This window comes from Myotis brandtii, unplaced genomic scaffold (assembly GCF_000412655.1).
Source record: "Myotis brandtii unplaced genomic scaffold, ASM41265v1 scaffold517, whole genome shotgun sequence".
Taxonomy (NCBI): Eukaryota; Metazoa; Chordata; class Mammalia; order Chiroptera; family Vespertilionidae; genus Myotis; species Myotis brandtii.
The window spans coordinates 3,300,669-3,317,017 of NW_005369706.1; the positions used below are offsets into that span (position 1 = coordinate 3,300,669).

The 16,349-nt window shown below is 41.2% G+C and overlaps 1 protein-coding gene across 1 annotated transcript in view; it reads left to right on the forward strand.

Moving 5' to 3' along the window:
- SLC38A1 (solute carrier family 38, member 1) overlaps positions 1-6,736 on the forward strand; it is a 75,535-nt gene extending 68,799 nt beyond the window's left edge. Inside the window, exon 16 of the mRNA XM_014548594.1 lies at positions 818-6,736. Coding sequence (XP_014404080.1) covers positions 818-919 — 102 coding nt within the window. The 3' untranslated portion in view covers positions 920-6,736. The remainder of the gene's footprint in view (positions 1-817) is intronic.
- Positions 6,737-16,349: the final 9,613 nt, after the last annotated feature.

The following is a 16,349-nucleotide window of genomic DNA, read 5'->3' on the forward strand; positions in this document are numbered from 1 at the left end:
ACCGAACCCTTTTTTGTAATGATGTTTACTTTGAATTTATATTAGTTCACACAAACACTCCATCCATGCTTTTGTTCCGGCCCTCCGGTCCAGTTTAAGAACCCATTGTGGCCCTCGAGTCAAAAAGTTTGTCCACTCCTGGTTTAGACACTCACATACTTTACAAAGTGGTCCCCCCTGATATTTCCAGTACCCACGTGGCCCCGTACATAGTTATTACTGAAGTCACTTAGTTTCTGACACTGTTTCCTATATCACTTGATATAGGAAACTTTGCTTTTATATCTTTTATATCTTTGCTTTTATATCTTTTTCCACGTTTCAAATAGAAATGTTTGCCTACCAGCGATAACCTAGGTTGGTTGGTAAAGAGAGATGAAAGGACCTGTATGTTTTCCAAAACCATTTTTTTTAAGTCATAATCTCAGTCAGAAAGAAGCTGTAAGGATGGCCAGTCGGCTGTAGAGGAACAAGCATGCCAGACAATCTTTCTCTACTGTCCTCTGACCCACACAGTGCACAAGTGCCGAGCCCCTCCAATGTGGCTTACAAGGTTAAAAACCGAATCTCAGAGCAAATGCATCCAGTTCAAAACACAGAATATAGAGGAGGCTCTGTGTAGTTTGTTCTTACTTTCCCATCCTTGGAGAATCAGATTCGCACAGTTTCAGAAAGATTCTCACAGTTCCACAGTGGTTGTCACAACCTCCAAACACATGGGTCCGCGAGGAGAGGGAAAGCGTGGGTGTTTATTTCCGAGGTGCCCGTGGGAAGTGTTTGCTTCGCTGAAATAACCCATGCCTTTCTGTTGCTGCAGGCTGCCCTCTTCTTGGGCCTGGGGGTGTTGTTTTCCCTGGTCAGCATTCCCTTGGTCATCTACGACTGGGCCTGCTCATCAGGGAGTGACGAAGGCCACTGAGACCAGCTGGGAAGCGTCAACACTCCCGTGAGCTGCTCAAGTCACCAACCACACATCAGCAACCCTCATCACTTCCTTTGCAAGTTTACAGAAGCAAACAGAAATTTACAGGATACTTCAAATGGAATCCCACTTTGGTCGCAAAACAGAAACCTGTTTCTATACCGGTTCGTGTCCCTCCAAGATCTGAGATCAATTTAAGGATCATGGATTTCCCCCCCCACTTCAAATTTCACGGAATCATATTTCCTAGTACTTTCCACAGTCAGTTATTTTTCACTCTCCTAACTCATTTTTGTGTGACTTCATGGTCTCTTAGAACTTTGAAAACATGATCATCAATCATGTTTATTTATTATAGATCCAGATTCTGAAATAATTTTCCTACTGATGTTCAGCTCACACTATCTGTATCTTTTTAGAAGAGAAAATAATCTTGAATTGTATATATTTATTTTGCTTTACAGAAGAAAAAAAGGTTTCGTAAATAATTTGCCTATTTGGGTTAACATAGCACACAGGGATCATCGTTGGGGAGTCGCGGGGTGCGTGCATTGCAGGGTCCAAGCACGCCCTGGGTTTGAGGTGGCTCTGAGACCCGCAGGCAGACCAGTGGCCTCCCGGGTACTACGTCCACTTCATACAAAGACATTCCCTGGTGAAGTGTTCTCTCAGCTGGGAAGGGGTGGAAATGATTCTTACCTTGGTAAACACATTAAACTACACATGTGGGGAATCTAGCAAATTAAGTTTTGTTTCCCTCTTGGCAACTTGTGTCAAAGTTACTCTGACCTGAGTTAATTTCTACTGGGGAAGCCCCATAACACCTTTATAATAAATTGAGGAGCAAGAATACTGCAAAAAGATTGTCCAAAATGCCTAAGAGAATATTCCTCTGATGCAGATCGCCTTCAACCCTACACTGGATTGTTGGAGGGAGAAACGTTTTCTTACTAGTAAATGATAACCCCAGAAGCTTTTCCTCATGTCCACCAGCTTTTTGCACAGGGAATAAGGTGTATCTAACCAAGGATGATCTAAGTAATTCCTGTTTTATATTGGGTACTTTAGGGGGAGGGAGGGTGTCTTTAAAAGACTTGTTTTATATCTATAAATTTAGGTTATTATAAATACAAGATTTTTGTATCTTAAATAAGCCTCATTCCTATTTCTTCTCCATTAACAATCCATCCAGAGTGTTAGAAAGAGAAAGAGAACCCTCAGAGATAGTCTTTGAGGAGAACTTGTGACAAAAATCACGGAGTACCTTCCTTTCCCCCATGAGGACCTCGGTGTCCCCGCTGTTCCTCCTTGCTGCTAGCTGAGGCTGGGCCATTCCTGCTTGCCCCCCGTACCCCACACAGGGTAGAGCTGCCCTGCACTCATACCCTAGCCCCTCTTCTAAAGGGAGCAGAAGGAAGCTACAGAGACTGAGAAAGGAGAGAGTTTAGGACAGGTAGTTTGGAAAGTAATGAAGACCAGAACCCCAGAACTGCATTACCCCTAAGCTGGGCCATCACCTGTGGTTGGATTGTCCCATGTCACAGTCAGAAATGTGCGTGCTCCGTGCACTGGTCTCTTGACAGAGGCCTTGTGTTTTCATCTAGATTCTGGTTGAATGTCTCAAACAGAAGTTCACCGAGCACAGATTCCTTATCCTGTGATAAGTAGACTCTAGCCACAGACTCTTGGCAAGGCTTCCAGGCACTGAGCTCTGGCTTCTGTTCCTCCCCCATTCACACCCCAGAAGCCTCCACACTCCCTGGGAGCTCCCTGGAATGGTACCCCTCCCCCCCCTACAGACCTCTGTCCCATGGAAGAGGCTCTGTGGGGAGAAGGAAAAGGTCATCATAGCTTTAATGTAATGTTCCAGAACCACATTCACATTAGGTCAGAGTTCAGGCACTTAGACACGAATGCCTAACCCAGTAATATGGAAGACACTGCCGAAAAGAATGTCTTAGGTGAGCAGGGAGAGAAACAGCAAAACAAGTCAAGTCAGTTGGCCCTCGGAGGCTTGTCTAGAGCAGCAAGTAATGAAATACCAGATAGTGGGATGGCCCTCCATTGAAACAACATATTCCAGCCATATTTTGCTACTTTCTATTTTCCTCATTAATTTACAATTCATTCATCTTACACTCCCAAAGTCCATTTAGAAATTTATCATTAACTCTTGGGGGGGAAAGGATGTGTAATGATATTTTTGGATCTCTGGATTTTGTGTCAGTAAAGGAATAATTATTATTTAAAATATATTTATTTAGAGGAGGCACATTAGTGTAGATGTCTAGGATACCACAGGTTTTTAAAATATTCTTTGTATGTTTATCTAAGTTGACTGAATACAATAGACCCTACTGTAGTTTGTCAAATATCACGGATTACACCATTTGTGTGGGATTAGCTGTAAAGTATACTGCTGTTAATCTTGTTCAGAATAGTGAACTGGTAGCCAAAAATACATGTATCACAGATGTTAGCTAGAATTTAAACAACGCAGTCCAAGTACTATAGAAGTTCTTCTGCTAAATCAGTAGACTAAAGAATATTATACCTTACGCCACTGGGAGCAGCACCTTTTCCTTTGGTAGCCAGATCTCAGGGCTAGTGAACAGTGCCAGTTTAATACTTTGGATTTACAACTGTTCTCTGGTTATTGCAATACAGACTAATGTAAATCCCTGATTTCCTTAATGCTACTTAACGGAAGTGGGGGTAGCAAAGTGTGCACAGGAAAGAAATGTAGTCTTGTTAAGCAGAGGCAGTCCCAAGTTATAAGCTGATCATATTGTGAAACTTTCAGTTGATTATTTGCAACCTGAAATGTATTTCCTGTTACAAACGGGGTTATACATGGTGGTTAGGCCCTCAGACCAGCTAGAAAAGATGATTAAACCCATAGTTTAGCTGAAATTGGATAATATAACAAGATTGTTAAAGAACCTAACCACTAAACATAATATTGTTTCTAGGGGTATTTGTTCAGAGTTGCCAAGAATATGTCATTCCTGTTGTTAGTGGATTCTGGGTCGCCCAGCGCAGCGACACACACCTGCTGGATGACGGGCGTAGGGGCACCACCATCTGAAGGTGACCAGAGTGGCCTGAAGCAGGGTCCCCAGCAGAGGAGGGGGAGAGCAAGCCCGGGGCCACCAGAGAACCCAGTGTAGGCAGAGTGAGAAGGAGGATGAGGGGCCTCTTGTGAGTTGTAAACCACAGGGACCTTCCTCAGCTGATACCTTCTTTTCTCTGGAGGTCACAGGTTTGGCCTTGTCTGCTTCTATTATAGGACCTTGTGCTCCTATAGTTCATCTCCTTTCCTGCCCACTGCACACACACAAAAGGATGTTGTTGCATAGCCCCTCCCACATGCCAGTCAGTCATTGGAACCAGCATACAGTACTTGTAATGGGTTCGGTGCTAGTAAATCGTGTTTTCACTGCCCAGTCATCAGCTGGGGGTGGAAAAGCTTTCTACCACTTTCCTTTTTCTACATTTGCACATCCTGTAGAGAAAGGCGCACCTGGGTGATGTAATGGTTACAGGCTTGGGGTTGACAAAGGACTGTGGTAGGATTCCCTGGTATTTCAGAGGACAGCACAGACAGTTACCCCAGAATGGATGTTTTCCTGGAGTTGGACTCGAGCCTCTAGGCCAGTGGTTCTCAAAGTGTGGCCCCCAGAGCAGCAGCACCTGGAACTTGTTGGAACGCAAACTCTCAGGCCCCACCCCAGACCCAGTGAAAGCGGAAGCTGGGGGGTTGGAGCAGCTAACAAGCCCTCCTGGGGGTCACAATAGCACTGAGCCAGTTAGTCTCCCCTTTGTTCTCCCATTCGTCCCACCCAGAGGATGGTTCAGAGGACTCCCAGGATGAGAAATGGGAAGCAGGACTTGGGGCAGGAACTGGCCCCAGTCCGGGTGCCTCCTCCCCTCCCACTGGCACGGCTGCTGCAGGTGCTCAGTTGTATGGAGGCTGCTTGCACTTTATATAACTTTGGGCTGAGGCATAACGAGGACACATTTTTTAGTGCTGTGAAAAGAGTGAGGTGTTACTGTGTTTGTTTTTTTGGGTTTTTTTTTGTTTGTTTGGTGTGTTTTTTTCAGGGGAATTGAAAGAACAGACCCTTCGTAAACGCAGCCTTAGAGGAATTACTGAGTTCATGCCAGGAGTAAGTTCTGCAGAATGTTGAGTCATTGGGTGGTGATCCATCCGTCCTCTTGCTAAAGTGAATTCCTTGCTGAAAGGTCTGCACTGAATATGGAGCTGCAAACTGCTTTGAAAAGAATGCAGCGCTCAGTGTATCAGAAGGCTGGGCGGCACCGCTGAGTGGGGTGGGGAGGAGGTCAGTGATGTGATCAGATATTTTATGCCTTAAAGCAAAAGCCATTAGTTCCTCTCAGTTTATCAATATAAACAGCTTGAGGCTTAGAAAGGGCATAAGGATATAATCCCTCCATTCCAGTTCATAGTAAACTTCCAGCCACTTTCAAAACAAAGGAGATACGGACTCTAGCATTTAGCAATGCTAACAACTGATTTCCTTAGGGATGGCAGATCTGAGAATCCTTTAGCAACAGAACACACGTCCTTTAAAATACAGTTTATTATTTATGATATCAGGCTTTCAGGTACAACTTGGGGGTAGGTTGGCTAACAGCTAAAAAAGTATCACCATATCTAAAAGGGAACGTTCTCGGAAAATACGGAAAATTCACAAGGCTTAGGCATTCTCTTTTTGGGTTTTCTCAGAGAAAGGGCTGTGAAACTGGGCCCATCTGTGTACAGGCTTGAATTTGTGTGTTTAAAGAAGTATCTATGCAGCTGAGGCTTATTGTAGGAAATACTTCATTTGTATGTAAATATCCTGTAAATAAATAGGAGGCTGTATATTTTTGCAGTTGTTGACTCACACGGAAATAGAAGTCTCTATCGTCTGCATTTCAAGAATAAAAGTTTTCATAGATATTAGTGGGGTTTGGGGGGAATTAGAAAAATTTACATTCTCTGCCAGGTAACATAGTGCTCTCAATGTAGACTTGGAATCTAAAAATCTTACTTAATTGTTTAGAAAGAGAAGTGTCGAAGAACTAGTAGTGTTGATTTCATTAAGATCAATCATTTAAAAGATATTAAGGTCAATTATTTAAAAGCTAGTCCTCTGAGCTACAACTAAGGAATATTAGACCTAAATTATTATCTATAGAAATAGATATACCCAAAATGACACACTATTTTTTCATAACACTCTTTCACTCTCAACACTGATACCACTGCACAGTATTTATAAAAACAAGTTGGAAAGAAGAATGCTTTTATTTTTTTCAAAATTGAATTGCTGCATTTCCCAAACTTTGGGATCTTGGAAAAGGGGAAAGAATCTGAACATTAACTAGGAGCACAAATTTGAAGGAGGGGAAAAACACACACATTACTTTATCAAGCTTTTGAAAGTCTTGCATGTTTGCCTTATATTTTCAGTATGGACCCCAAGACTGTCTTAAGTCATCTTTTCCCCAAACATGTCAATCTTCATCATTGGGATGTAATCCACTCTCGAGTCCAGTGTATTTCAGACTTCATCTAAGTCCAGTACATGCAGCACACCACTCTTTTATTAATGTAAAAACCTTGTAAATGAATTTTAGAGCAATGACTTAAGTGAGTCACAAGTTACCAAACTGCTATTCATGCTTAATCAAATAGAGGGTTTTTCCCCCCCAGGAGGTGGTGTAAATAAAGAAATGTAAGAGGTTCTGTTCTATAACTGTTCTATTAACATGGTTTTTAAACATTAAAAACATGAACTAAAAGTATTTATGAATTTTGTGTTTATTTTGGGGGGATGCTGTACTAAAAGAGGGGGCCATTGGAGTACTTACTATACACACCATTCAGAGTTCTTGGGGACAGATTTGCACACATTTGTCAGCATTCTGGAACACTGGAAGCTTATATTTAAAATATACTTCTGATAGTGATCTATCTGATCTGAAACATATTACATATTTCTCCATAATCAGAGTAGGTTGACAATTACATTTTAAACTCATGCTCATATTTGCAGGTATCATGCTTTGTGCTATGTTGTAGGAGGGACTCCTGTCTTCCTCTACCCGCATGAAAGCCAACCATAAAACGGGAAATTCTACCCCCATTGCTATTTACCCAGGAACCATTGAGGGGAAAGCTCCTGCAGCCTGGCCTTTCCTGGTCCATCACTGGCTCCACCCCATGATCCTAGGAAAGTTTTATCAGACCAACAAGATGGCCAGAGTCTGCTATCCAGAGTCCCCCTGTGGTCAGTTGGTGCATGAACAACCGGGCCTTCGTGGCATGACTGGGTGTGCGGCCCATCTTGGCTCTCCCTGAGCTGCCCAGGGAGACGGCCCATTCTGCAGGGCTATATTGGTGCATACATGGATCTCCAGTGGAAATTTGGGGCACAGGAATCCAAGGTGTGTACTCTAACCTAGCGTCATTAGCAATACAGCTGGTATTTTTTATCCTTATGTGTCTCCTGTTTGTATTTCCTAATTGACCAAAACTCCAGGGCCGAAGGGTGCAATTATCACTTTCAAACCCAAGCAATTGTCAAAGTGCAACCATCCAAAAGGCTACTGCGGGCTTTGCTCTAAATCAAAGGCCCCTAGTCCTGCTGTGCTTTTGGTGGCTCTGACTTCTCCCACTATGGCTCCATGAGTGTCTGCTAATACTGTTCTACTCGGCCCTGTTTTACACATAATTGTCTGGGTACGGTTCTCCTCCTCCCCTATGAGACAAAATAGGGACTTACAGCTTTGCATCTCTATTACTTCTAGACTTATAATTGTGTTCTGCCTGGTTAGGATAGTCAGAGGGGTGGATGAGGCCCAAATAATGAGGCCAATTTTTTGTACACCAACGTTCTACCTTTCATTAGTTTAAATTTTGGACTAATCCAAATTGGCAGGACAACCTGTTATTTTTCAGTAAGGTCAGTGCAATGTCAAAATAACCTGTCAAATTATCAAAGTGTATAGCACTTAGATTGATACAGATGTGGAAATAAAAAAAAAATAGAACATAATAGAGAACACATACATAAAGGATCCAAATAACACCAGAAAAGTGGTCTTTCCAAGTCAACAGGGAAAATAAGGGCTACTCAGTGAATGGTGGAAAATGACTAGCTTTTTGAAGGAAATAAAGTTAGATCCCTGTATAGTCCCTTATATCCAGAGAGAGTTCAAACATATTAAAGATGTTAATCATGACACATAGGTAAATATATATATATATTTTTACAAATGTAAAGCTATTACTTTCATACAAAGTCATCATGAGTCAAAAGTTTAATTTAGTTAATTATTAATGAAGGAAAAAGTAAGAGGTTTAAAAATGGTTCAAAGGAGAATTCAAAGAACAGGCACATGTATGAGCAATCAGGGATGTGAAATGAATTTGCTAATAGATGCCCCCTGGCCTGCCTCACAGCAGGTAATTAATTGCATCTCACCAGACAGACTCCATTTGCTTCTCTGGGCAATAATAATTTCTATCTCCATCATTTTTCTACAATTTACAGAATTATAAAATAACTCAAAAACAAACAAACAAACAAACAAAAAAGGGCAGGGGTGGGGAGTAGCAGATAACCCAGAAAGGACACCTAGTATTGCATAGAAAATACACTCAGTAACCTTTTAGGCCTTTCAAAATGTTTTCCATCCTCCCCCCTCTTCGTGATATAAAGTCTCTAAGATTATTCTCAGTCATAAAAAAAAAAATTTTAAAGACTGGTGTCATTAGGTCTGGCCTGATTATTTGCATAAGCTCAACAAGTTTTAACTAACTTATAGGCTTCCTTGGGTATTTAAAATATATATACTGGTAGAAATAAAAGTTCTTGTTGAACCTATGCAAATAATAATATTGCTGTAAGGAAACAAAGATTTTTAATTGGAGGGGGCGGTAAAGGGAAATTCAGTGAGGAGCAGAAAAAAAATGTTTAACTTCACTTTACAAATGTAGAGTCCACTGAATTGTAGATTAAAGACAGCTTAAGAAGAAAGAGAAATGACCTCCTATACATCCAGAAAATAGAGCATTAAAACAGCCTCAACACAACCACAGTAAATTTCCTTCATCCGCACATTCCCCCTGTGCAGTTCCGTTTTGCTGGATCTTGGGTTAGCATTCTGCTTTCATAACGTTGCCTGGACTAAGAAGAGTCTTGTGAATCCACCCTCACTCCACAAGTACAGCCTGAAAGCTGCCTAAGTAATGTCAGCTCAGAAGCTTGTACCCAAGACTCTATTCTTTGAAATGTCAGTAGTTTAATGTACTTGGCACAGTCCTTTTCCATGAGAATCTGGGGCTGTGTGTCTTTGCTAAAGAACCAGAATTTGGCCCGGCCAGTGTGGCTCAGTGGTTGAGCGTCAACCAATGAACCAGGAGGCAACAGTTTGTTTCCCAGTCAGGGCACATGCCTGGGTTTCAGTCTCAACCCCCAGTTGGGGTGTGCAGGAGGCAGCCGATCAGTGATTCTCTCTCATCGTTGGTGTTTCTATCTCTCTCTCCCTCTCCCTTCCTCTCTGAAATCAATAAAAATATATTTTAAAAAACCAAAAAAACAACAACAAAATTTGGCCTGAAGCTTATAGCATAGCCTCAGCCAAGTTTCAGGAAGCAGAAACCTACTTAATAATAATAAAACTGACAGGCTGTGGTTAACTTATTCTGGTAATTAATGGTTACTGGAATACATTCTATCATAGGCATCCATTCTCTCATAAGCGTGCATTCTATCCTAGGTCTCTTTCCAGATAACCTGGAAGTGCTGTGTTGTATTCCACTGAAAAGTCACCCAGTAACCTTCTTTGCCCATTTCAAAGTCTTTCACAATTTTCCTGTCATTCTCTGTATACCTATATCTTACATATATACTATCTTGGAGAAGGGGAGGCCTTTCTTGGTATAAAACACAGGAGTCACAAAGGAAGTCACTGATCAATAAATATTTCAAAACTCCATGACTTACAAAAGTGCCAAAATGCAAATAAATAAATAAATAAATAAATAAATAAATAAATAAATCCAAAACTCCAAAAAGAAACAAAACTAACATTTGCCACATATACGTTACAAATGGTATGACCTGACTCTCAAGTTTTAGGTCAAAATTATTCAAAGTATTCCTGCGTCAAATTACTAAGATGTCCAACTCCAAATTGCCCATGAACCCTTGGGGCATGTGACTGCAGAGGTGCCTGCTTCCGAACCGCAGGCAAAGAGAACCAACTGGTGAGTTTAAGCGGCCCACAGCGGGCTTCTCTCCCCGCGCAGTGAAGCGCCTGTTGTGCCCGCTGCGCAGTGTCCCTGATGAACTCTGACTCTGCACAATGTGTTCCATCTGTGTCTCCTGCTGCAGTCCTGCCCTCCCAGGCCCACGACTCTGTGACTGAAGTGAAGGAGGGAAAATGACCCTCAGCCACGCAGTGCTGTGGTGGCTGTCACCTTAGGACCCCAAGCGAGGACTAAGTTCTCAGCTTGCTGCAAGTTTGCTCCCAACGCATGCCCTCCAGGCTGTCTGGCTCAGAAAGGGCTCCAGTGACAGCTGCACGCTGGGTCAGAGCCAACTCCCTCGCTTTCCCCGCCCCAGTTGTGGGCTTTCGATGTCCCTCATTCCAAGTTCCTCTTTGCGTCTCTTAAGACTGTTCCTGCCCCTTTCTGAGATCATCTCAATCTACAAGAGAGGGTCTAAAACTAGTAAAGCACAAAAGGCAAGGAATTCATGGGAGACTTAATGCTATGTTCCTGGGTGCCTCTGTGTATTTGCCTGACCCTCTCAACAGTCATTGTTTCAATCCATCAAAGGCTGTTTGGCTTTGCACATTCATTAAACCACCAAAATGTTCCAGTTACATCCTTCAACTTGGGGTGGTGCCTGACTTTTTGTCTCCTATTTAGAACTTAAGAGGGGCCCTTTGATGGACTTCTCCTTGTTTAAAAGTTACTAAATTGCTTTTTCAAAGAAGCACCTAGAAGTTTCTTAAAGTTCTGCCTACACAGTCCTTGGCTGCATAGCCCAGACTAATCTCCTAACAAATTAAGAGCTTTTAAAAAACATAAAGGGATCTACCAGAGAAAGAAATAGACACATAGAAAGATGTTCAATCTAACAAAAATCTAATTCATAAGTAAATAAATGCAAATTAGAACATCGTTGTATACCTTTAAAATTTTTCTCTTTCATATTGGCAAAGATTATAGTTCTGGTAAAAATGTAAGAGAGCCATTTTCATATGCAGCTGATAAGTAGAAATTTGGCAATACTTATTAATATTATACATGCTCTTAACTTTGGTTCCATCAGTTCCATGTCTGAATTTCTCTAACTCACAAGAAGGTGCAAAAACATATGAACAATATACTGTCAGATTCTCTTCTTATCTCTTCATCTCAATTCAGATTCCGGTCTCTCTGCTTTTACTGTTCATTTCCCTTTGTGCTGTTTCCTCCTCTCTTTTCTTGATAAGCTCTTGAGCAGTCTTTATGTTAATACTCCTCCCAATTAAACCCAACCCCAGCCCCTATTTCCCACATACAGGCTCCCAGTTAGCCTAGCTTCATATCACAGATAGAAACTAGAGACATTTCTTGATCATATGCATCAGAAAATTTTAATTGGTAGATCCCTGTTCAACCACAACTTGGTTCTTCATAGTTAGTTCCAAAATGGTGGTAGGTAGATTTTATATATTTAATGAATTTATGATAGCTTTGAAAAATAATCATGCCAGGTTCCTTCTTCAGGCCAATTAATTGTAATCAATCATGGCATAGCCAGAGATGTTTTAAAAATTATCCAAAACTGCCCTGGCCAGTGTTTTCAGTGGTTAGAGCATCAGCTCGCTCACTGAAGAGTCATGGGCTCCATTCCTGGTCAAGGGCACATACCTGGGTTGCAGGTTTGATCCCTGGCCTTGGTCTGGGTGCGTGCTGGAGGCAACCAATAGGTGTGTTTCTCTCACATCGATATTTCTCTCTCTCTCTCTCTCTCTCTCTCTCTCTCCCCCCTCTCCCTTCCAATCTCTCTAAAAATCAATGGAAAAAATAACCTCAGGTGAAGATTAACAACAACAAAAACATTTTTTTTTAATTATCCAAAACTTAGAATTAAGACAAGACATAATATTGGACAAGGACATTATCAGCACCAACCATGGATTTTCTTAACCATCGAGAAGAATGGACTTTTGTTTGATGTGCTGCTTACTATTTAGTGAAGGCCCAGATTTTGTAATAAATATAAAAGTTTTAATATGTAAATATTACATGTTATAATATTAAATGTAATATATAATTATACATGTAATTTGTAATATATAGCTGCATAATTACTATATGTACTGCATATAGTATATAAATATTACATATTATAAAATGTAAACATTAAATGTTAAATGTTCACTTATAGATATTTGTCTGGTTGAGATGCAAATTATTCCTGTTCAGTAGAAATATAACTTCAAAAACTTTGTATCTAATTTATTAGTCTTATTCTATCATTCCTTTTTAAATATCAGTAAACAATCAGTTCTTCAAAATTCCCTTTACACTGGTTTTACTTCAGATTGGTTGCCTGTGATTTTTGGCTTATTATTCTTATTAAGAAAAATAAAATTTTTCCGATAGATGTGAAACCCTATCTCTGCTATGATATTTTATGTTGCCATACTCACTGTCCCCCTAGCATATGCTATTATTTTTTATATTTGATTCTCAGCCTTTTATTCATAATATGAACACTCTGGACACAATAATTTTTGATACATTCTTTGTGGGCAAAATACCTCTTATTCGCAGACAAATATTGCAATTCTGATTTTTAAACGTATTATGCAGGCTGAACAAAACATGCCTGAGAGCAGGGTGGGTGCCTTTTTCTCAGTCAGGCAGGTGGAAGCAAACTAGGTCTCCAGTGACGGCTCAGTGCTTAGAAACTGGGCATCAGAGAAAATATTATGTGCTGCCCCTACCTTTTGAAAAGATGTCTCTTCTAAGTAGTTTAAAATCAGTCCTTTTTTGGCTGGGGAAGCAGCTTGCTTTCACTTTTCAAACATCAAAGTTTATATTTGAGGTAAAGAATTATTTTCCTAGGGAGCAGCATGAGGATCTGAAAGAGTACGAAGCAAAGTGTGAGATCTACTTCCCGTTATAGTTTTCAAAGACCCCTTTGGCAGTCAAACGATGTCCTTATTCCTGGGTCTTTCCTCTTCAAGACTTTCTACTCTGCGACCTACATGCCTGCGGATTTCGAGTTCCCACCCCCCTTCCCACAGCACCTGACCAGTGACTGACAGGGGTGATGAGGAGATAGCTCTGCAGCCTTCCCTGATCCCTGGCGTGGAGGGAGGGGTGCCCACTGTCTGCAGAGCTCCCTTGTGCGATGGAGCATTTCCCTTGGACTTTCTTGATAACTGCACAATTCCTTCCAAGTCCCACTCCCTGACCCTTTGTGGATTCTTCTTAGAAGCACTTCCTAGTAAGTCACTTTCACACAAATTCTGTCTCAGGATTTGCTTCTGGGGAACCTGACCTAAGACATAAGTTTGCCAGCCCACAATGGGTACAATATATGTTAAATGATCTAAACTTCTTGAGCTTTCTTGACAAGTCAAAACCCTTGGGGAGGGGGGGGCGGGGGGGGGGGGGGCTGTTTTTTTGTTTTGTTTTGGAGGGCCAGGGGGTCAGGCCTTAGCTAAATCCTATGGGCCTTCTTCCCCTCACTCAAAAATCAAACAAACATTACTCCTGGAATAAAATGTCCTTATCAATTTCCCAAGGTTCTTTCTCTGAGTGGGAGAGCCACAAAACTAACCACATAGAACTGCATCTCTGTCTGCCGGGTCCACTCAAATGTGGCTGGGACTCTTCGTCGTCCCACTCAGCCCCCCTCTCAGCCTGCTCTGAAACTCTCTCCAGATATTTTCAAAAAATGCTCTGGGGGACACCCACGACCGTGTTTGTGTGTCTTCTGTGAATTGAATGGCAAACACTGCACTACCTTCATCCTATATAATAAAAGTGTAGTATGCAAATTGTCCCCTCAACTGGGAGTTCGTCCAGGAGTTCAACCAGGGGGCAGGGCTGGCCTGGGGAAGTGGGGGAGTACCCGGCCGGCAGCCAGCAGCTGCTAGGGACCCGGCCAGTGCACGAATTTCATGCACTGGGCCTCTAGTATTTGAAATGGTTAACTAAATATTCTTCAAGTCATAGGTTAAGTCATAGCATGTCACTATCTATTCAGGATCTTCCGTTGACTTCCCACATGACTCACAGCAAAAGCTAAAGTCTTTCTCTACACGGTCTTCCCATGATCTCATCCTCTCAACCCATCCACCCACACTGGCCTGGTTGTTCCCTGAACATACCGAGCGTACGCTGACCTCAGGGCCTTTGAACTTGCTATTTCTTCTGCTGTTACACTCTTCCCACAATTATCCCCATGGAAGTTATCCTCATTGCCTGGAGGTCTCTTCTCAAATGTCACTTTATCCCTAAGACCTTTCTGACCATTCTATTAAAATAGAAATTCATCTACCCATATCACTCAGACCTCACTCCCTTATATGCCTTTGCTTGCTTGATTTTTATTGCTAGAACCCGTATCTCCATCTGAAATGCTTTAGTTGGCGTGTTTATGGCCTGTCTATCTCTATCTAGAATATAACTCCATGAAAACCGAGTCTATGTCTATTTTGTTCACTGCTGTATCTCCCAGCACCGGGGACAGGGTAGGCACTCAATAAATACCTGTTAAGTGAGTGAATGAATAAATTGAAGAGTTTACATTAAGTCCCTTTCTCTTCTGAAGTGTAATAATCAGACACAGTATTCAATATCATGTTCCCAGATTTGATTTTCTCCCCTTTACAATTTTAAAATATTTTTCTGTATAGTTGTTTTAAAAATTATAAGTCCCTCCTTGCAACAATTCAGATATTACAGTTACATTAAGAAATGGTTAATAATACCCTGGTCAATGTTCTCAGTGGTTAGAGCATCTGCCTCCGCTCTAAAGGGTTATGGGTTCAATTCCCAGTCAAGGGCATGTACCTGGGTTGCAGGTTCAATCCCGGGCTTGGTTGGGGTGTGTGCGGGAGGCAACCAATTGATGTGTCTCTCTCACATTGACGTTTCCCTCCCTTTTTCTCTCTCTTTCCCCCTTTCTCCACCTCCCCACCTCTCTTCCATTCTCTCTCTCTCTCTCAAAAAAAAAAAAATCAATGGAGAGGATTAACAATTAAAAAAATGGTTAATAATCTCTTATAATCCAAATTCCTGAAGTAGCCACAATGAACACCTTTTTTTCTTATGTGCATACAGATCTACACAGATGTAGGGCTGACTCTGTTTTTTTTTATTATTATTATTATTACTAGACCAATACTAAACATCAGAAATGTAAGTTTCAGCCTGGTGGTACACACATGGACTCTAAAGTCAGACTGTCTGGATTCAAATTTATAGGCTCTGCAAGCTCAGACATGTTACTTAATATCTGGTTGCCTGGTTTAGCTTTGTAAAATGGAAGTAATAACAGGACCTTTTCATAGACTTGCTGTGCGGATTAAGTGACTTAATTAAAACAACAACAAAAGCTAGAATAGTATATGTTGTACTGTGGGTGCGAAGTAAATTATCTAATTTTTTCCCCACTTAACAATAGATCTTGGCTATATCTCCAACATAGCACCTATAGATTTAATTAATTCTATGAATAATTGCATAGCATTTCTTAACATGGATAAGCCAAGGATGTAATTTTTTTTCAATCTTTCCCCTATTGATAGACATACCAATTTTTACAGTTTTTACCAGTACATATAGCACTACAATAAATATCCATGACTACCGGTCCTTGTAATTTGGTGTATTATTTCTCTAGGATAAAAATTCTAAAAGTGACAATGATACAGCTCCTAGGGCAATAGAAACTAAAGAGAAAATAAACAAATGGGATTACATCAAAATAAAAAGCTTTTACACAACAAAAGAAACCATCAGCAAAACAACAAGAAAGCCCACTACATGGGAGAACATTGCCAATGTTATCACCGATAAAGGTTTAATGCCCAACATTTACAGGGAACTCACACAACTTAACAAAAGGAAGATAAACAACCCAATCAAAAAAATGGGCATTGGACCTAAATAGATGCTTTTTGAAAGAAGACATAAGGAAGGCCAAGAGACATATGAAAACATGCTCAAAGTCACTAATCATCGGAGAGATGCAAATCAAAATGACAATGTGGTACCATCTCACACCTGTCAGAATGGCTATCATCAACAAATCAACAAATGACAAGTGCTGCGAGGATGTGGAGAAAAAGGAACCCTCGTGCACTGCTGGTGGGAATGCAGACTGGTGCAGCCACT